The 19,046-nt window shown below is 37.1% G+C and overlaps 6 protein-coding genes across 13 annotated transcripts; 2 read left to right on the forward strand and 4 right to left on the reverse strand.

Moving 5' to 3' along the window:
• Window positions 1-98: 98 nt before the first annotated feature.
• LOC109540448 (polyadenylate-binding protein 2) lies at window positions 99-5,654 on the reverse strand. Of its 7 annotated transcripts, none has more exons than XM_019908840.2 (5): window positions 5,509-5,654; window positions 2,515-2,767; window positions 2,150-2,412; window positions 1,649-1,785; window positions 99-492 (listed from the first exon to the last, which is right to left on the reverse strand). In XM_019908840.2, the coding sequence occupies exons 2-5, from the start codon at window positions 2,762-2,764 to the stop codon at window positions 456-458; spliced, it is 687 nt and encodes a 228-aa protein (XP_019764399.1). In that variant the 5' UTR covers window positions 2,765-2,767; window positions 5,509-5,654; the 3' UTR covers window positions 99-455. The 7 variants fall into 7 exon arrangements, with proteins under 7 accessions (XP_019764399.1, XP_019764400.1, XP_019764397.1 ...); XM_019908841.2 differs by having other exon boundaries at window positions 99-483; window positions 5,449-5,654; XM_019908838.2 differs by having other exon boundaries at window positions 5,449-5,654.
• Window positions 5,655-6,806: 1,152 nt separating this feature from the next.
• Window positions 6,807-8,009, forward strand: LOC109540457 (CCAAT/enhancer-binding protein gamma). Its single transcript, XM_019908855.2, has 3 exons — window positions 6,807-7,055; window positions 7,124-7,295; window positions 7,359-8,009. Exons 2-3 carry the CDS (start codon window positions 7,206-7,208, stop codon window positions 7,611-7,613), a joined length of 345 nt encoding a protein of 114 aa, XP_019764414.1. The 5' UTR covers window positions 6,807-7,055; window positions 7,124-7,205; the 3' UTR covers window positions 7,614-8,009.
• Window positions 8,010-8,064: 55 nt separating this feature from the next.
• On the reverse strand, window positions 8,065-9,657 carry LOC109540451 (U6 small nuclear RNA (adenine-(43)-N(6))-methyltransferase). The gene has a single exon (XM_019908847.2). It carries the CDS (start codon window positions 9,482-9,484, stop codon window positions 8,075-8,077), a length of 1,410 nt encoding a protein of 469 aa, XP_019764406.2. The 5' UTR covers window positions 9,485-9,657; the 3' UTR covers window positions 8,065-8,074.
• Window positions 9,658-9,704: 47 nt separating this feature from the next.
• On the reverse strand, window positions 9,705-13,044 carry LOC109540449 (bromodomain-containing protein 8). 2 transcript variants are annotated; one of them, XM_019908845.2, is made up of 4 exons: window positions 12,986-13,044; window positions 12,641-12,865; window positions 12,119-12,543; window positions 9,705-11,972 (listed from the first exon to the last, which is right to left on the reverse strand). In XM_019908845.2, exons 3-4 carry the CDS (start codon window positions 12,516-12,518, stop codon window positions 9,898-9,900), a joined length of 2,475 nt encoding a protein of 824 aa, XP_019764404.2. In that variant the 5' UTR covers window positions 12,519-12,543; window positions 12,641-12,865; window positions 12,986-13,044; the 3' UTR covers window positions 9,705-9,897. The 2 variants fall into 2 exon arrangements, with proteins under 2 accessions (XP_019764404.2, XP_019764403.2); XM_019908844.2 differs by having other exon boundaries at window positions 12,641-13,022.
• Window positions 13,045-13,309: 265 nt separating this feature from the next.
• On the forward strand, window positions 13,310-14,370 carry LOC109540458 (probable protein BRICK1-A). The gene is made up of 3 exons (XM_019908856.2): window positions 13,310-13,445; window positions 13,501-13,583; window positions 13,638-14,370. Exons 1-3 carry the CDS (start codon window positions 13,310-13,312, stop codon window positions 13,662-13,664), a joined length of 246 nt encoding a protein of 81 aa, XP_019764415.1. The 3' UTR covers window positions 13,665-14,370.
• Window positions 14,339-18,308, reverse strand: LOC109540450 (nucleolar complex protein 3 homolog). The gene is made up of 12 exons (XM_019908846.2): window positions 18,123-18,308; window positions 16,994-17,265; window positions 16,762-16,931; window positions 16,521-16,706; window positions 16,282-16,464; window positions 16,092-16,225; window positions 15,837-16,037; window positions 15,592-15,780; window positions 15,356-15,537; window positions 14,953-15,303; window positions 14,633-14,902; window positions 14,339-14,571 (listed from the first exon to the last, which is right to left on the reverse strand). Exons 1-12 carry the CDS (start codon window positions 18,129-18,131, stop codon window positions 14,379-14,381), a joined length of 2,340 nt encoding a protein of 779 aa, XP_019764405.1. The 5' UTR covers window positions 18,132-18,308; the 3' UTR covers window positions 14,339-14,378.
• Between the last annotated feature and the right edge of the window lie 738 nt (window positions 18,309-19,046).

Below are 19,046 nucleotides of genomic sequence, written 5' to 3' on the forward strand. Positions count from 1 at the left end.
ATTCTATAAATATTTTTGTGTCACCAAAATATATATCTATTTGTTGTTTTAAGTACTTTTATTTCAAACTGAAACATTCACTATTGAAAACCCCAGCATAATGTCTAATTGCCATTTTATTGTACGTCATATTGGATTTACATTCAATTGTCATTTTCAGAAATACAGTAAAAAATACGTACAACTCTTATTTTTGGTCCTGAATTCATTAAATTGAATTTGTTAGAAAGTCAATCACAATAATAATGTTTTGTTCATGAGACCAGATATTTTTCACACATTCATTTGGAACTATGCTTATTAGTTACTAACTGAATCGCAGACAATTTTTTTAAAAACCAAAATTTTCCTTTTTTTTACGGTCACTTTTATCTAAATAGTTGATTCGGAAACAGCCCAAACTTAAAAATATGCAGTACCTAGAAAAAAAGTGAAATTTTCCCTTACATTACCCATCAATATGGAGCGGCAAAATATCCTCGTCTGTAAGACCTAAAAGTATAGAAATCAGTCCTTTTAAAATAAGTGTTCGATTCAAAAAATAGAAACAACGAAAACATAACGTACATAATATAAATAAATAAAGAAGTAACATCATAGATACAGGGATGTCGCCAAAAAATTACATCGTACACACAATTAATTGATGTTACGTGATTCGTTTATTTTTGCATACGATTTTTTTATGTTTGAGTTCCAAAACGAGTGGAAATAATGCTGATAAAGCGTTATACTATGCAGATGCGTATAGACCATACAGGGTGATTCAAAACTGGCGTCATTTATTTATAGGGTTACCGCAGCATACAAAAAAATTACTTTTAATTTCTTGATATAACTCTTGGACTTTCAACTTTGCCATTAAGCAACTTTTGGGAGTTTGTCAATGGTCAAATGGTCAATGGCAACTGAATATTTGATTGTTGAAGAACACTAAAGCCTTAACAGTGAGGAATTTATAGTTCCATCAGTAAAATCATTTTTTCACTATAACAGCTATTTATCTAATGTCAATAAGAAGAACGTCATTTACAGATGCAATGAAACACATTGTTGCTAGATTTTCCATGCAGTTTTTGTACATATTTTTGTCCACCGTGAGAATTCATATTTTTCAATTGATGTTTGATATTATCTAACTACCTGAATACCAGCAGACAACACATCCAGAAGAATGGCAATTTTTGGTCATCCTGATCAAAATTGTCTTTAATTAACTAGTCAAACCTTAAAAATCGTCAAAATCCAATCAATCTGTATGTAAGAAACAAAATGTCGGCTTTCATAAAATATTTTTTTAGAAAAATTGTTTCGCGATAAGAACATGCTAATCGCATTATAAAAATTATAGCGGTTAAACTAAAACAAAAACAATATCTACTTACATGTAAAACTATTTTTTGTGTAGCCTTATAACTTTTATATTTAGAGTGTCTTTCGTACCTTTACTAATAAACTAACCAGAAACGCTCAATGCGGATTGATTGGTTTATTGTTTGCATTGTTTCTATTTTTTCAAATGAGTGTACTTAATTTTTTGCAACGTTATTCACAGAAACCCGAAACAAAACAAAAAACAATATACATAATTGAAAGTGCCGTTTTAAAAATTTACATACACTCTTGCACATTCATATGTTCGACTGACCTGGGTCGACGCATAGGACGGTATCCATAAAACCCTCCTCTGCTGGCGCCTCTGCCTCTAAATGTCGATACTCCTCTGCCTCTGGGTGGTCGATTGGTTGTGGATATCCCCGGCCGATTTGTTCTTTTAGGCATAACCTGCACACAAATCATTAAACTATGTATAAAAAAATAGCCTTTCGGACAACGTAATATATTTTTATCTAAGACACTGAAACATGTGAGTATGAAGCAGATTCCACACTTGTTAGTTACTTATAAGCAAAGTGAAAAAGTGTGAAGTGCGAGAACAAAGATTGAAAAACGGTGCGTCGAGCGGATTTTTAACTAAAATCATGGTGCTTCTTTAGATAAATTCGGAACGATTTTATTGGGAGAACATTCGGGACCCGTGTATTTATTTTATTCATGGTTGGTTTTTCGATGCAAAGGGTTAATGTAATTCGTTAGAATTTAACGTTATTCGTTCGTAACTAAATTGTTTTAAACATAATGGTCATGCCTTAATCTGTCTCCCTCGAAACAATGATTCATCCATTGCCATTGCGGTTTGAACAGAGTCTCTGTCTCCAAATTCGATATAAGCAAATCCTTTGGGGTGGCCATCAAATCTGTTACACAGGATTGTTACACGGTTTATTGAGCCACATCCATGGAAGTGTTGCTCCAGTTCTTCTGCAGTTGCACCGTAGTCAACATTACCGACGTATATGCTTCTATTATCCACTTCCATTTTTTCTTCAATTGACATATTTAATGGACTTGCTATAAAAAAATATTCAAAATTTAATAAGCAGAATAAATAGAGGCAAAGATCTTCCAAAATTTGTGTTATGCGTATGAGTTGAAATGCAATCGCAAACTCACTTATTCCAGGAGGACTGCCCAAATTCATTTGCTTATCAACCTCGCTCTGCAACTGCTTCAGTTTTTCTGCTTCTTCTTCCATTTCCCGAACTCTAGCCTTGATGGCTTCAAGTTCCGGATCATCCTTAACATCCATATCGGCATCATTCAGAAGAGACTCATCATGTGCTCCGTTTGTCTCATCGAACGAATCCAGCTGATCTTCACCAATTAGAGGATTTCCAGAATCTAATTCGTCATTTTCCGCCATCGTCTGTAAGATTATTATGATTTGCTTAATTATTTAGATTTCTGATCAAATCATTTGATGCAGAGATCTCGATGTCGCTGTATATCCTTGGGATTTTAATCTGCAGTAGTTATTTCCAAACACTAAATACCTTCGATTTCTAATTAATTACATTTAGGTCCGATTCGTCGGGTCTGGACTAAACGGTAATCAGAAAATGAAATATAATCGACGCTTTCAATGCGACACATTGCAATCAAAGTCATGTCACACTTAAAACTATAGCGTTTTGAGAAAATACCAAGTTCAATCAAGGTACAAAATACCTGACGGCAAGTTATTTGCGACGCGAACAGCGATTAATAAATGTTTTATTTTCGAATTTTTCCATGAATTTTAAAGTGCAAAACTCCTCTTGTAACTGCTTGAAAGTACTTTGAAGCCAATTTTAATTTCACCCGTTACATTTGCAACAGGCAAAATATATTAAAATGGAAGAATACTTTTTCCACCGCTGTTTTATATTACTCCTTATGAATCTGTCTAATTAAATGTATAGTGGTAGTGCTGATTATTTCCCAAGGGATTTATGGCTATTAAGTAGTGCGCAATGAATCAAAATCCAAAACACAAGCTTAAAGAAAATAGTTTGGAATAAAGGTAATAATAACGAATATGCCTACTATATCTCCTTTAGTGACATGCTCTCGACCCTCTTGTTCATGGCAGAAAAGCACTAAATTAGGCTTAGCCCTAAGGATGATTTAAACATAGCCGAAGCGTTGGTCTAAGAAAAATAGTATTTTTTGCTGGTATCTATTGACTGATTAACCCAAACTCATCAAGAAACATCTTTTATCAATTTATTTAAAAGTTTTAGGTCTTTTAAAATGGCAAGAGCATGGCAAAAACATTTTTTGACAGACTCTAAAATTTAAATATTACTCCGGTGTCCCATGCATTCGTTTATACGATGGGACGATGATAGGAAAGTGTTTCTATTGGTTGGATCGAACGAACTGACAGATCTCCAACCAACAGAAACACTCATGCGGATGCATGGGACACGGGCTAGTCCTACTGTTATGATGATGTTTCGATACGGTTGTTAACTTCATTGGAAGAAAATCCAAAAAACGGAATGCGGAAAATTTATAAAATTTTACAAGAATATATTATGAAAACATTTTTTTCTTAACAGACGATATTTTTTACATCCGTTTACCGACTCCAGGCTTATTAGAGGCAAAATTGTAATATCGATTTCAAACCTAAGATAAGTTGGGTCTGCGCAAAGTCTATTGATTGGGTGGGATAAAAATTGGGGCGTGCCCAATGCGAAACCCATGATTTTTGAATTGAGACATGATTTGCGAACTCCTGATTCCTCAGCGAAAAATCAGTTGCCAATTTTAACAACTCCTAGTCCCCCGGTCTCTAACCTGCTGGAAGGTTTAATATTTTATACCATTAATTAATTTCGCTTATGTCGCGAATCAGCTTTGAACATGTTTAACAAAACGCATTTTAATAATTCGTTAAGCGAAAATAACATCTTGAAAGCTTGTCCAATATTTCATAACTGGTTCATAAAATTATTATGCTTCCTAACTGTAAAATATGCAAACTTTACCGAGAATCCATGATTTTTAGATGAGCTTCCATCCTTATAAGTGTGGGACAGATGGCTGAGTTGGCTCAGTTTTTATTATTTTTGTTTCCTGGCGCCAACCAATTACGTACGTAAGGGTTGGTCAACTAAGGAAAGTTGTTAGGGCTTATGGCATATCGCATAAGCTATTTCACAAGTATAACTAACCTATGAATCCTAATATAAAATATTTTTCTAGTGTCTTTATCATAATAATATAAGGTTTTAAAAATGAAGCAATAAATGCAGCAAAATTTGTTTCAAATACCGTATTTTAAGGAGGCTTATTTTTTTATCAAATAACAAGCCTAACATATTTGTTTATCAAATTAAACCAAATTTAAACATTATTTAATAAAGCATATTTTCAGCGCCGTATTCCACCGACCTACTGCTTGGGGGGTATGTAGAAAGTTTTTTTATAGGAACTTGTCATGTTATTTTGCCACCTTGTATACATATCGAGCATTGACACAGTAGGAAAATAATACCGTATTATAAAGTTTAGTACAGAAATCAAAGTATCGAACAGTTGTACTCCAAAGTAACCACAATATTTCAACGCAATTTTCAACTTCAACTACTTTCACCTAGGACTTAGGTATAAGTATTTGGAAAATGTTGATCAAACCATACTAACAGTATAGTAACAGGCATAGTGTAAACAAGAATGGAATAACCATAAACAAAACTTGTTACCACCTAAAAGTTTGTCATAAATACTAAAAGAAAAAGAGAAAGTTTTTGAGCAACTAATCGAAGGGGGTCATCGTAAATAAATATTTCTTACAAGTCAGCAATGTTGTAGGGCGTTAAACTCCAGCACATGATCCCCATCACTTAGTCTAACTGAATTTACTATAATTCGCTAAATACTGAACAACGAGTTACACCAAAGATATACAATTAAGCCGTACGAAGATATAAAACGTGGACGTAGGAATCCTCCAAAAGTCTATTAAATCAAGTCACTACCTGGCGAATGTTTTTAGTGTTCACCATTAAACCATAAATGATGGAGTATGTTAGAAATATCTGTTAAGCATGTACTTACTTGAATTTAGTATATATTTTTTTGATTACTGATTTTTTTGCCTATGTTTATTAATATTACCGGCGTCCAATGAGTGTCACATAAATTGTTCAAAATGGACGATTGCCTAATGAAGTTGACAAGCACAAATTACTCGAAGAGAAGCTAAACTATCGGCCTTATTCACGAGTTCAAAAGTTCGGGCCCCCCTGGTGACTACAATTATAACTACAAGTTAAGCAGTAAGTTGACACTTGTTTTGTTGAGATTGATGTCGCAGGTTGCCGTATTTCTAATCAAACCCCAAATTTTGTTTGTTGAGTGTTTAGCTAAAGAAACAACTATTTTATTTATTTTCTATGAAAAAGAACAGGTTTTTCAACGTATTTATGACTAAGCGAAAAGTCAACTAACTTTTCTGTGTCCATTTTCTTTTCTAAAAAATATGATATTTGAAAAAATTGTATTACTTAAATTTTCTCTACAATTTATTTTTGCGCAAAATCCCATATATTTGGTTTTAACAAAATGCGTTTCTACAAAATGAAGACAAGGCAGCGTAAAAGTTAGACACAAATAAACAAATTAAATTTTACTACTACTTAAAATAAATAATTGCGCAAATGATATCGCAGAAATCTGTTATATTCAAATGAAATATAGCATCCTTGCAAACATTTAAATATATTGCTCTCACAAGAACTTATCAAATATTTTTTCATGTCTATTACAATTAGTATCAGTTGAAAATACTTTACCACAAGTCACACACAAAGCTGGCATTTTAAACTTGGTGTCTAGTAAAGACAAAATACATAATTAACTAAATATATAAATAAAAATAGTCGATTCCTTGTCTGTGTTGCCAACCATAAAGAAAGTGAAATAAGAGAGGTGGCGGTGCTGAAACTTGGAACCGCGTTGCGCCACAACCGGCTGACCGTCAATAACGGAAAGCTTTGACTGGAAAACAGGTATATAGGTTATCGGCTAGTTAGAAGCGGGAATTTTAAATTTTTAAGTGTGTAAGGACATCGAAATTGTAGCACTCAGAACGCAATATTTGGTCCAGGTTTAAGGGGATCCATGAAGGGAATGAAATAATACATACCAAAATGAAAATAAAATAAAATTTATGAATGTTATGAAATGAATACGTATTCAGTACGTATTGTATGATACACAATATGTAATATTTAAAGTTTTTAACGTGTTTAGCAGTAGATGGCTATTAGCAGTAATGTACATATTCGTTGTATTATGAATACGCTCAAATATATTCATTGTATCATTACCCTGGGTTAGATTAGAACACAGAACATACCCCAGGGGGATATTCTGTGGATTAGAAATGACAACGTAAACACCTGTCTTTAAAGACAAGGAAGTGAGCACAGACTACATACCAGAGACAAGTACTTGTACTTGTCTCTGTACATACTATTGTGAAGTGACACAAAAGACTAGGTTATGGACCATCCGCATATTTTTTCCCTAAATTTGCTTTATTTTAAGTGTACTTTAAAGGAAAATTAAAAAGGAACGCCAAAATCCGATAGACATAAAGTATATAAATATATGAGCATCTGTAGAAAGAGCAGCGAATTTTAATCAAGGTCGGATTAAAGGTAAACTTCACAATGACATTTGTTGATTTTCTAAGATTTTGTACCTAGATTGTAATGTTTTCTTTTAGGATTGTATGATAACACTCCTATGAAAACTGCTCTTTCTGATCCATTGAATCCATCATTGTTTGCTCAATTAGCAAAATCGGAATGCCCAGAAGAGGTCGAGTGAAGAAAGAAGGACCCGAATCAGGTGAGGATTCGGATGAGTATCGTAAGAGAAGGGACAAAAACAACATGGTAATAACACCATGATCATAAGTTATTATATTAAGAATTAACTGAATTATTCTGAACTTTTAGGCAGTCAAAAGGAGCCGGGTAAAGTCCAAACAAAAGACTCAAGAGACTGTGAATAGAGTCACTGAGCTAAGGAACGAGAATTATGTACTGGAGGAAAAAGTGAAGACTCTCACCAAAGAACTGAGTTTTCTGAAGGAGCTTTTTCTGGCACACGCGTCAAATAACGCAGATTCATCCAAATTTGATGGAATCAATTTCCAAAAATTATTAGAGGATAAACCGTCTGCAGGATCAAGTGCGAGTGATGACAAATAGAGGCAGGACATTACACATAATATATGCTCTCTTCATATTACTAAATGTTTGGTTTTAAATAGATATGTTTTTTACTAACTGACAAACAGTACATATTAGTTCAACTCCAAGCTGTAAACAGATTGTTTACTCTTTAAATCGCGCTCTGTTGAACTCAAACGTCAGAAAAAATAACATTTCATTTAAGAACTGGTCAAAATACGAAATAATTAGACCAGCTGAAAGATGCACGACGATTTGCTTTCATAGTTAAAGACATATTCAAAAGTGTAATTAGCAGACCTGAAGAAGCCACAAAGATGGAACTCAATATACTATACCTGTATTTTAGCATAGAACATCAAAGGATGCATTTCCGATATATGACTGTTGAATATTAAATGTTATTACTGTGGACTTTACAATTTATTTGAAAAAATTGGGGAGGAAAGGTAAAGAATACAACCAACCATAAATTCGACTTAGTTTACTAGGTTTCTACAATTGTTTTTAATGAATTGCATAATTTGGTGTAACGGTTCCCTGTCAACATTGTTATCCAAAGTATTCAATTCAAGTATAAGTTTCTTGTTTAGGCAGTTAATTGCAAACATAAACTTGTAAAAGGCATGATCACTGCTCTCAGAGTCGGTGCTGAGTCTTAACTTCTTACAAGTTGACTCGCACAGTAAATCATCAAGCGATCGTTTTGCTGCTGAACTGTCTGCAGGATCGTCAATAGTTTTCGATTCTGCTAGTTGTCCTTGTCTCAGCTTTGCTCTGAGCTTACGTCTCTGATGGGACCAAGTGTTTGAAGAAGCAGTCACAAAGTACCGAGGATGAAGTTTGTTCCTGCTCACATCTTCGCAGCTCATTTGCAGACTCTTAAATAATTGAAGGAACATAGACGTTATTTTCACAATATTTTCCGGAGTGTTTTGTTCCCCTTCCAAGTCATAAAGCAGAGGACCTCGCTGTTTATAAGACTTGGTCGCTATCTTTGCTTCCTCTGATGCTTTTCTTAAATCGTGATTCAGATAGGTCCAAGCTAAACCCCACCTGGTGGTGTTTCCTTGACAAAACTCCGCTACTTTGAAGCTGTGCACTTTAGCTTCACGCAAACACTTCTTCAAAGCAGGTAAACTGCTTTTCTGACCCACCATTGTAGTATACAGCTTAATTTGAGTTTTCAACTGCGTACTTTCAGCGATCATTTTCTGAATAAAGTCCACTTCGCCGCCTTTAGCGACAGTTTCATGTACACTTGCGACAAATGCATTCTTCGGATGCGGCCTGTTTTGTGTGCGAGCTTTGAAAAATGGATGCAGTTCTTGGGTGCTAGCAAAAAACGGTGGATTGCACATACAAAAGTCATAGACTTTATCAGCGTCCACTGCTCCTGCTAGAAAGATATCTTTTGAAACTTGAACAACTTTAACCAAATGCTGGAAACCATTTGATACTATATTTTGCTTGGCCTGCTCGAAGCTACCTGTGTCAGCTTCAGTAGCCAGCATTGACCACTGATTTTTCTGTGCCGCTATCAACGGATAGACACAAGATGCTCCAGTACCAATGTCGATCCCCTCAACGTGATCAATTCTTCCTATAAAATCCAGAAGATCTTCAATCCATAAAATGTAGTTTAACCGCAAAGGAATGGTAGGGACGAGTTTGTTAACGGGTATGCACACGTCTAAGTGGAAGTCCTTCAGCAAAAGTGTGTGGGACAGGGCCCTTAAGGCTTCAGGATCTTTAAAATCAAACTGAACTTTTCCAGTGATATCGATACGTACATGTCTTTTAAACTCTGGAAATTCTACGGCCAATTGCTTAAAGTTCGGTGGATTTTTGTAGATATTTCGTGGGTGCATGAATTTGTTCATGGACATTTTGTAAGTAAGAATGTTATAAAAAAAAAATTTTTTGGACGAAAACCGCTGTTGGAAAAAGTGTGGTTAACAAAATTGACAATTTCTACTATTGCATATGTGGCAACATGGATTGTGCAGGCTAAACGCGTCATTTATAAAATAACTGCTGCTGTTTTACGTTTATCTTGATATAAATTTATATAGAGATGTGGACAAAAAATTAAACAAATACAAACAATTGCACATTTAAATTAATATATTAAATGCAAACTTGAGGCTAGAAAATTAGTGGGCAAAGCAATTTCTAATGACCGGCTTATTCAAACATGTTTTTCTGTATACTTAGAAATTGGCGCAAACGTGTGGGATTGTACAAATACATATATACTTTATACCAGTATCAGTATAAAATTCTTGTAAATTCTATCATGTTATTCATCTTTTTTCCTTTTTTTTGTACTTTCCTCAACGCCCCCGCCCCTTTTCCGCTTGCAACCCGATTCACTTGTGCGAGTTTCTCGCCTGATCGGTGCTTCCACTTGCCCATCTGCCTGTAACAGAATGTCGATTGGATTCATCGACTCTTTTTGCATTTGTAAAGCCATGTTATAAACCGTATCTCTCGTCTTATTGAACATGATGGCATTGGTAAACATAAGCATTACATCACGTTTAAACTCGAGGGATGTGCGAATCACTCCTGTATCGATATTTTTCTTGATAGTCTGCAGATCCATGGGCCTATACACGATAGCCCGATAACCCGGTGCATGTTCTTCAGTGATAGGCTTAAAAAAGAGTGATGCATACTTATTCGAAGCCAAACGATTGTACACCAACATCATGGACTTCTTCCAGTTTCGATAGTCCTTGTCGTCGTCGTAAGCAGTGCTAGACGCAGGAGAATTAGGCATCGAGTCCATGGGGGTAGAATATCGCCGTTTTTTCAAATTCCCGTCTTCTTCTTCTGCCCATGGACTATTAGAACGCTCATTGTCCACTTTCATCAAGGGCACCATCACTGGCTCTTTTTTGTCAGAGAAATCGTCGTTGTCCAGATGAGGTTTTTCAATACCGATCAGCATATCGAAGTTCTTGTCGTCTCTCTTTTTAGTGCGTGAATAATCCCGCTTTGTTTTGCCCGTTTTGTCGATTTTCACCTCCATATTGACATTATCATATAGATCATCTTCATACTCGGGAGCAGTTTCGCTCTGTGATAAATTTGTTGTTTCTGAACTGGATTCGTCGGTTTTCGGCAACTCGCAGCAACTTGACTTTAACTCTTCTTGAGTTTCTAAGGCCGGCTGTTCATCAGCTGGAGCATCTGTTTGAGCTATACATTCTTTATCCTCCTCTACAACATTCGCTTTTTCTGAAACATTCTCTTGGGTCGATATGGGTTTGGTGTCATTTTCTTCGTATTGGGCTGCATCAGTACTGATGGGGCAGTCACTAGCGATTTTTTGCACCTCTTCCACAACAGTTTTGTCTGTAACTACATCGAAAGAAGATTGCGGATTTAAAGAATTATTCCTACTCTCAGCCGATTCCGTTGCTTTAACTTTGTCCGTTTCTTCGACCTTCACTGGCGAAGACTGCTGGTACAGCGGGAGATATTGGCCTTCTTGTTTTACTGTTTTCACTGGCGATTCAAACATTATCGGATCTTCCTGAAACTCGAAAGGGTCCACGACTGGGGGAACCTCTACTGGGGGTTCTGGCTTGACTGGGCAGGACGCATCCTTCATGGTCTCTTCTTGTTCCAGTTCATCCAATTCCAAATTAATGTTAATATCTCCATTCCCGTCGAGCTGCAAATGCTGCTCCGGATCAGACACAATGTCATGATTGTTTTCGATTATTTCCGAAATAATATCATCGACTTCTTCTTTTTTAATCTCAGGGAATGGCCCATCCTGCACCAGAATACTTTTAGCTAAATCGTCAATTTTCAAATTGTTGTCATCTAAAATATCAGCATTTAAGGGCTGACTGCAATCGTCCGATTGGTTTTGAGTAAACGATATGGCACTTGAATGCAACAGACTGGTAATGGTCGGACTGGAATGGCTGCTACTCACTTCCGGCAATTTATTGCTCTGTTGAGTGATGGCAGTATGCAAAATAGATGAAGTGGAGATGGGAACTTGTGAGGGTGACTTTAACAGGCTGGTTAATAGCGGCGACAGAGCAGGTTTGGCCGGCTCGGGCGGTTGCTGAATCTCCGCGGAAAACTGGGAGGGTTTCTGTGGTCGTTGAAGGTTCATGTACTGGGAGACACCAATTTCTTGCTCCAAAAAGTCATCAACAGGGGATTTACGTTTTTGACTAGAGAGGGAAACTGAGGACGGTTTGGTCAATCTCCATGCTCGTTCTATCTCTTGCTTCCGCAAATCTCGCTGTTTCAGCCATTTCACACGATTCGATGTCTCTTCTTCCCTTTTTGATTCTTCTTCGTCAATTTCTTTACACCATTTGTCCAGCTGTTCTTCTGACAACTTTCCTATTCAAATATTAAACTGTAGTCGCTTATGTGTTGAAATCAGGGTGATGCAAAAATTAACGGGGTTGTTCAACCTTATTTATGCTTAAAGCTGCATCCCACAATTGATACCTATATCAAGTAGCTCTCAGTGTTATAGTACTCACCTGACTGCATCTGCTTCATATCGTCTTGCAATCTGTTATACTCGGCTTTTTCTTCAGCCAGCAGCTCTCTGAGTTGGTTCTGTCTTTCAGACAATAGTCGCCTCAGGATGCATTCGACAGGGGTTTCCATAATGGTCTCGTTACCCGATCGCTTCTTCCGCTTAGGCGTTTCAACGTGAGAGAGCAGAGCTCCATATTGGGCGGCACAGTTTTTCTGATGAAACCAGTCTAAAGGCCGATTGCTATCGCCGAATGGTTTGAGTGCTCGACTGACGGACATCCAATTCTGGTCTCCACTTCGCGAAACTGCTGAAGCCAAGCATAGCTGCTCGCGAACAGACCATTTGTCTAAAGGCTCACGTTTCAATTGGAGCCGCTCTTGGATTGACGATACATTCATTTTGTAGTTAATGGTACTGGACGGCCTAACGAGACAGATATAGATAAGCTATAAATTTCGTGTTCGTTGCTATCTGCGTACTAGCCAAAGGCAAAATAAAAAATAGTCTAAGCAGTACTCACCCGTTAACCTACACGTTGCGTGGACTCAATGGCAGTCAAGTTCTGCTGCTTATGCGCTTAGTGGGGTGACTCTGATACCTTCTATTCTATTCATGTATAGCACGTTGTATTTACAAACACTTATTATTATAAAGTAATCCAAACAAATGGGCATACCGTCATTTGTCGATTTAATGTCAACAATGATCCGATGCTGCCAGTGCTGACACTTTTTAATAGGCGACGCTAAAAAGCAAAATCCTTGTAACCATGATACAATAAATACAATACATGGATTCATTCATTGTATCATGCTTGTAACCTTCTGGGAACATTATAACCAACTATATACAAATACTTTAGTACTTGTTTGTAACTGGAGTTCTTGCATGTAACCTGCCAAAGAATAAAAGTGGGGTTAGATTATAAATGACCCAATCCCGGTAAACGGCAACGTTGGAGTGTCCTTTGTTTAGCTCCTCCTCTCAGAGGCATTGATGTCAGTTATTGCACGCTTGAACAGAATGTGTAAATAATGTGTGCTCCTTCTCTTTCAGGTTTGGGCTTCTAAAGCAAGACAAAGCGTGATCCAAGACGACACAAAACGCCCTAACGACTGCGTTATGAGCAGTCTGGCTATTCAGCTTAAGTTTCACAGACAACGGAATCTGGTATATGTAAAAATCAAAAATGTCAGCGACAGATAAAGAAAACGAAGACGACGAACATGTTCTAGGACCAATTCAACAAGATTGGGGAAATCGAGAATATATCGAGGTAGTCAGCATTAGCATTAAGAAAATTACCGATTTTCTGAACTCCTTTGGTAAGTTTCTCCAAAGCGCGCCTTTCAGCAAGGTGGCAATTTGTCTTGTTTTCAGACCTGTCTTGTCGCTCCAAACTGGCTGGATTAAACGAAAAACTCACAATTTTGGAGAGAAAAATCGATTATTTAGAGGCCTGTGTAAGTTCGCTCACCCTATTCTGCAATACTTCCCTAATTTAATGAGCATTTCAGGTTACCAAAGGTGAAACGCTTACATGAAAATATCCCTCAACCTACACATTTTCTTTCTAATCCAACACCTGCTACCAAATGGCACTGACATCTTCCTTGACCACTTGCAAAAACATTATATACAACTTCTCAAAAAGCTCGCTATTTCACTGGGTAAACCTGCAGTTCAATGTCGTGGATGAGGAACGGCGAAAGATTGTAGGCCCTGACCGTAGTTGTGCCGAGTGGATATTACGCAACGGAGGCAAAGTAAAATGGGCTAATACTACAGAATTCGAGGCAGACTACAATCAACTACCAAAAGAAGAAGTTTCCTTAAAACTGCAGGAAATTGATGCGACCGGAAGCACTATAATGACCAATGGTTTTGAACATCTCAAGGACTGCAAACACCTCAACAAATTCATTTTAGACGAGTGCTCCTATCTAGAAAACCCTGCCCTAAAGGAGCTTCATTACGTGCGGGATAGTTTGCTGTTTTTACAAGTGTCTAGGTGTGGCAATATTACCGAAACAGGACTTTTACATTTAGTCAGCTTGCAAAAGTTGAAAACTTTAATCATTTTCGGGCTACCCTACGTCAAGGAAAGGATTAAGATATTGGACACTCTAAAGAACGACATGAAACAATGTGAAGTTACTTTTAATGAGTAGGTTTTTAGAATGTAGGTGGAATTAGCGTAAATACAATAGTCATCCTATTCCAATTTAAAAAATATATATTTACACAGTTCCTACAGATCAAATGCTAATCCAGAAAGTCCCTTTACCTTTCGAATTTTTAATTGAAGCTTTACACTCGTCATAAAAGGAGCCATCCGCAAAATGCCTGCTTGCAGGTCGACCTTTGACCTTCACGTCCTTTAAAACTGGAATCGGAGGATTAAAGGCCATTTCGGACATATCAAACTCCGAATACAATTGCTCAATAGTCCTGCAATGGAATAGAATTGGCCAATTTAACCGTCACTCTTCAAATACTTTGATGGGCTTACATTTTCCCATATTCCAGAGGTAAGCTGCCGTCTCCAGTTGCTGGCACCCCACTAGCGATATTTCTGGCAAGCTTCTTCACCACCGGGTGATAATGTCTGGACAATAAAACCGTTTCAAAAAGTGCAGTGTTGGAAGCATTGGCAAACTCTGGATCGGCGATCTCCGGTTGGTACTTCCCTTCACCCACTGAGGTGTCCAAATCCAGCAGAATATCCACTGAACGATTGAGCTGCATCAGGGTCTTAATTAGCCCTAGACACCCCAATGATCTAAAAACCCCCAATAAGAAAAGCCTTCCAATTTCTTACTATTCACTTACCCATGGTGCAACAGCTGCAAACTCAAAGTCGCCAGTCGCTTAACAAAGTTAATAATCCTTTTATTAGTAATCTTCTTTCTCCGCTTAATTAATGCATCTATTAAGGTTTTTAATACTGTGAAAGCGTTATCATGGTTTCTTCCTGCATTTGTTGTCAAGAGGTCCTTGTATAAATGAATGTAAAACCTGCTAGGGTCAATGTTGATTCCTTCTCCTTGTCCACTCAGCATAATAAAAATTGTTTGTATACAATGAAGCTGCTCCTTGTATCCTAACCAGTCTTCATTCAGCAAGAAGCTGAGTACATTCACTATGTCAACATAGTACTCCAAGTTGATGCAATGAGCAAATCTAAAACATTCTCTTTGGTAACTTTGACCTGGAATTTTTCTGTTTTACATACTTCGTAAGTCCTTCTAAGCAGACGCTCAACATCTTGCGGTTTTCAGAGTTCTTTAATATACGAAAGTAAATGTTGAAGATGATCTTGGTGATTTCGGTCAGATTCTGGTGCTTCACCTGCTTGCTCTCTTCCGCCTTGGTTTCCAACATTTCCTTCTCCAGCTCCTGTAGCTTTTTCTTTCTCTACAACGGTAAACGTAATTTGATCACAATTCACGATCATTTTTTCATTAGTACCTTTCGTTCTTTTTTGGACATTTGCAGGATTCGCGCTCTCTTCGCCTGAAGCTTTTTATTCTTCACATCTTGCTCTTTCTCCTGGTCCAGATTGACATCCTTGAGATTTAGAACCAGGAGAATTTCCAGCATCTCGACGTGAATCGTATGCGAGTGAGTCTTTAGGAAGTTATTCAACAGCCGTAAAACCTGCAAAATGATTTAGATTTATAATAATTGTATTTAATAGTCAGTGCAATACCTGCCTTCAGAGTGATTTCCTCTTTTTTGTCCTCTTTGAAAACACCGCAAATAGTGTTCTTGACGACATCTCTTATGTGTTTTCTAGGATTGTTCAAAAACGGCACTAGGACTTGAGCAATATTTTGTCCATAGTTGAAGTAGGGATGAGCTGAGAACAAGTCGCACATCGCATGGACCGACAACTCTGATACCTCGACGTCTTTCTAAAACATCACAGATCATGTGACAATAGCAACAGCTTTACTACTTCTACAAACCTCTGAAATCTGCCGGCTGTCGCCCTTCTTTTTCACCAACATAAAGCAATACTTTTCCAGTTTGAGCAGGAATTTTTTGTAGTAAAGCAGCAAGTTTTCTTCATATTTTTGTAGCTTCAAAGTGTCTTTTTTTACTGGAAGACGGAATTTATTAAAAAAATTGCTTTCCAAAAACCAGTGTTATACTAACGCTTGACTCCATCGGGATTAACATTTTTTAGCTCATAGTCTGGCAATATGTCTTTGAAAACTTCCACTAAAGACACAATAACCAGCTTCCTAACGGTAAAAAACACTTCTGGGGTTTCATCATCCATGAGCGTCAACAACGTTCTGAGGTTGGTGACTTTTTCTTCGGGATTTTCCAACAAACCTGCACAGACAAATATTGACTTGTTTTCCAGTGGATAAAACCAACAACAAAATTACCAGAACTGAGTGTGCCGATATGGATCTTCTTTTGCCTCAGGGTTTCGCTTCTTGCTGCTATGAGCTGAGCAGCTGATATCGGCTTAGTTAAGTCAATCTCAGTCTGATGCAAAGTGAATTCTTCCTCCTCGACGTCTGATTGCTCATTTTCATCGTAATTCTCATCTTGTTCATTTTCTTCCTCTTCTGCAATTCAGAATTTGTTTTTCGCTCTAAGATTTAAAGCAACCGCACAAATTACCTGGAATGTCTACGACAATCTCTCTTTCCACTAGGCCCCGCTGGGTTTTTATTGGAAGTCGGGCTTTGACCCTTTTAGTGCTGGTATCTTCAATCTGGTTCTCATATTCAGTTTCCAACGTTTCATTATCTTCATTCAATTTCCTTTTTTTAGCTTTGCTGGTCAACGGCCTGGAGATACAGAAATATTAGTGGCTATCGTCAATATCAGACCTTTTTTATTTGGGCTTTACCCGGAATATTTCACTTTATTTAAAATCCCATAACTCCTATTGGTAATAGCCTGTTTCAAGAATTCCAAATCGTCCTTTTCGACCATTTGAAGCATGTCTTCCCCATGATCACTCTCCTCTTCAGACACATCATCGTTGCTGGGTTTTTTCAACACTTTAGGCGGAAGCTCACGCTGGATTTTCAATTTCTTGGCCCCCTTCTTTATAACGCCCTGCTTCACTAGCTTGTTCTTTTTCTGGTTGTTTCGTTTTGCTTTGGAGATTTTGTGTTTCTGATAGGAAAGAGCACGAATAATCGTATGCACTAAAGATGATTTTGATGCAGAATTAATTTATATTCAATAAATGTGGCGGCGCGTCGATTAGTACATTGAAAGTGCACAATCTTGGAACATCGGCGGAGGCAAAATTTTAACACGAATTGAAAAATTCTGCCATTCTCGTATTTTGCGAAGTTAAAATACTTAGAAACACAATGACAAATGTATATGCTAAATGTGCACAATGGCCAGCTGAAAACATCGAAATGTTTTTAATTATTATAGTCCGAACAACTCGTTTATCCGAACAGTGCGGGCCAACTTCCAAAGTGTTTGTCCTTCAATGTTAGGCGAAATTTTAAGAAATAAATTCATTTTTAAAAATTAAACTTAAGAACATAAATTTAACACCAATATGGGATTTGACAAAGGGGCAAACAATTAGCCATTGACGAAAGAGCCGTAGAGCCAGTCCGGGAAATGCAGTCGTTGCACCAAATCTATAATGAACACAAAAGTGGCCTTTCTTGGAAATTACTGCCTCAAAATACACTTGCTGATCAATCTGAGGCATCAGCCCCAAGTAGAAAAACGATCAAGGGGAGAATTACATACAAGTATGCTTTGTTCAAACGCCCCTGAGACTAGTCTTTCTCAAAACGTGCTTGTACTTCAATAGAACAAGACGATAGATGAGAAGAGAGACGTGTGCTGAAAACATCCAGCTCTTATAAAAATATTGAAATGAGAAATTTAGGGAAAGCCAGGTGGCTTCGTAATATATAGCTAAGAACTTCAACTAGGTCTTCAAGGCCTATAATCTGCCCGAATTTGCTAATTTCATATTAAATAACATGTAGGACACTCACCACACTCATCGTGCGATTTTTATCTATCACAGTTGCTGCTGAATGTTTCAAATTAGGCACTAGTTAATTAAATAAAAATATTATTTTGAATTCGATAAGCACACTGCCAAATGTTAGGTTAGTATAGTACAAAATTGGGTTAAGTATTGCTATCTTCTTATCCGGGGTGAAATGAATCAATCAATCAATCAATCGTTGCAAAACATCTCTGACGTCAGAAGTAGCTTCCTAATAATTTTTTTAACTCAGTTGACCAGGTAAAAAAGCAAGATTTCAAGCATTTGAAGCACTAAAATTAAAAACATTTTAAATTTGAAAAAAAATATAATTTTTTATGCTGATTTTTTTAAATTTCCCAATAGCTTCATTTTCACAATTAAATACTTGTTGCAACTAGGACCGCAAAATCACCTTTTATTGACGGCTCGCGTCAACCGTCAACCAAAATGTCAAACGGACGAACGTTAGGACAATATGACGTGAAAATCACGTAATTTAGGTGTGAGGTCAAGAATTTAAACCGATTTTTTTTGCTTGTCCGATTTATAATAACAATATATATCCCAATATACATATATTTTGGATTATTATGATATTTTGGAGAAAAAGCACGCTAATCGCGGACTTTTTTAAACAGTAGCACCGAACAAAGAATTTTCCCTTTCTTAGACTTGCAAAATTTAATGAAAATCACCAATAACAAAAACCATTCCGGGAGATTTCCCCGCTTCGATTGGATTACGTGTCTGTCCTCAATCCAATCTTACCTTATAAGAGCATCAATGGTACCAGCCGAAGTGCTTGTGTGCGTTCAGGTTTTTTATGGTACTGAAAGTGGGCCGATGTACCCACTCAAGGTGATTGTCATGGGTCTGCAAGCAATATAATTTCTTTAGTGTTTGATATGGATTTTCTGCAGGTTGG

Source organism: Dendroctonus ponderosae, unplaced genomic scaffold (genome assembly GCF_020466585.1).
Source record: "Dendroctonus ponderosae isolate FM_Combo_2020 unplaced genomic scaffold, Dpon_F_20191213v2 Dpon_F_20191213_6, whole genome shotgun sequence".
Taxonomy (NCBI): Eukaryota; Metazoa; Arthropoda; class Insecta; order Coleoptera; family Curculionidae; genus Dendroctonus; species Dendroctonus ponderosae.

What these genes read in the sequence shown, in the direction of transcription:
- LOC109540457 (XM_019908855.2), top strand. Translation starts at nt 7,206, where the DNA reads ATGCCCAGAAGAGGTCGAGTGAAGAAAGAAGGACCCGAATCAGGTGAG. An exon ending in GAAGGGACAAAAACAACATG is followed by an intron (nt 7,296 to 7,358) that starts GTAATAACACCA and finishes CTGAACTTTTAG; the next exon opens with GCAGTCAAAAGGAGCCGGGT.
- LOC109540450 (XM_019908846.2), bottom strand. An exon ending in ACAGCCGGCAGATTTCAGAG is followed by an intron (nt 16,038 to 16,091) that starts GTTTGTAGAAGT and finishes GTGATGTTTTAG; the next exon opens with AAAGACGTCGAGGTATCAGA. An exon ending in TGTCCAAAAAAGAACGAAAG is followed by an intron (nt 15,538 to 15,591) that starts GTACTAATGAAA and finishes TTACCGTTGTAG; the next exon opens with AGAAAGAAAAAGCTACAGGA.
- LOC109540458 (XM_019908856.2), top strand. Translation starts at nt 13,310, where the DNA reads ATGTCAGCGACAGATAAAGAAAACGAAGACGACGAACATGTTCTAGGA. An exon ending in CGATTTTCTGAACTCCTTTG is followed by an intron (nt 13,446 to 13,500) that starts GTAAGTTTCTCC and finishes TCTTGTTTTCAG; the next exon opens with ACCTGTCTTGTCGCTCCAAA. An exon ending in TCGATTATTTAGAGGCCTGT is followed by an intron (nt 13,584 to 13,637) that starts GTAAGTTCGCTC and finishes TGAGCATTTCAG; the next exon opens with GTTACCAAAGGTGAAACGCT.
- LOC109540449 (XM_019908845.2), bottom strand. Translation starts at nt 12,518, where the DNA reads ATGAATGTATCGTCAATCCAAGAGCGGCTCCAATTGAAACGTGAGCCT. An exon ending in TATGAAGCAGATGCAGTCAG is followed by an intron (nt 11,973 to 12,118) that starts GTGAGTACTATA and finishes ATATTTGAATAG; the next exon opens with GAAAGTTGTCAGAAGAACAG.
- LOC109540448 (XM_019908840.2), bottom strand. Translation starts at nt 2,764, where the DNA reads ATGGCGGAAAATGACGAATTAGATTCTGGAAATCCTCTAATTGGTGAA. An exon ending in GGGCAGTCCTCCTGGAATAA is followed by an intron (nt 2,413 to 2,514) that starts GTGAGTTTGCGA and finishes ATTTTTTTATAG; the next exon opens with CAAGTCCATTAAATATGTCA. An exon ending in CGTCCTATGCGTCGACCCAG is followed by an intron (nt 493 to 1,648) that starts GTCAGTCGAACA and finishes CTATACTTTTAG; the next exon opens with GTCTTACAGACGAGGATATT.
- LOC109540451 (XM_019908847.2), bottom strand. Translation starts at nt 9,484, where the DNA reads ATGTCCATGAACAAATTCATGCACCCACGAAATATCTACAAAAATCCA.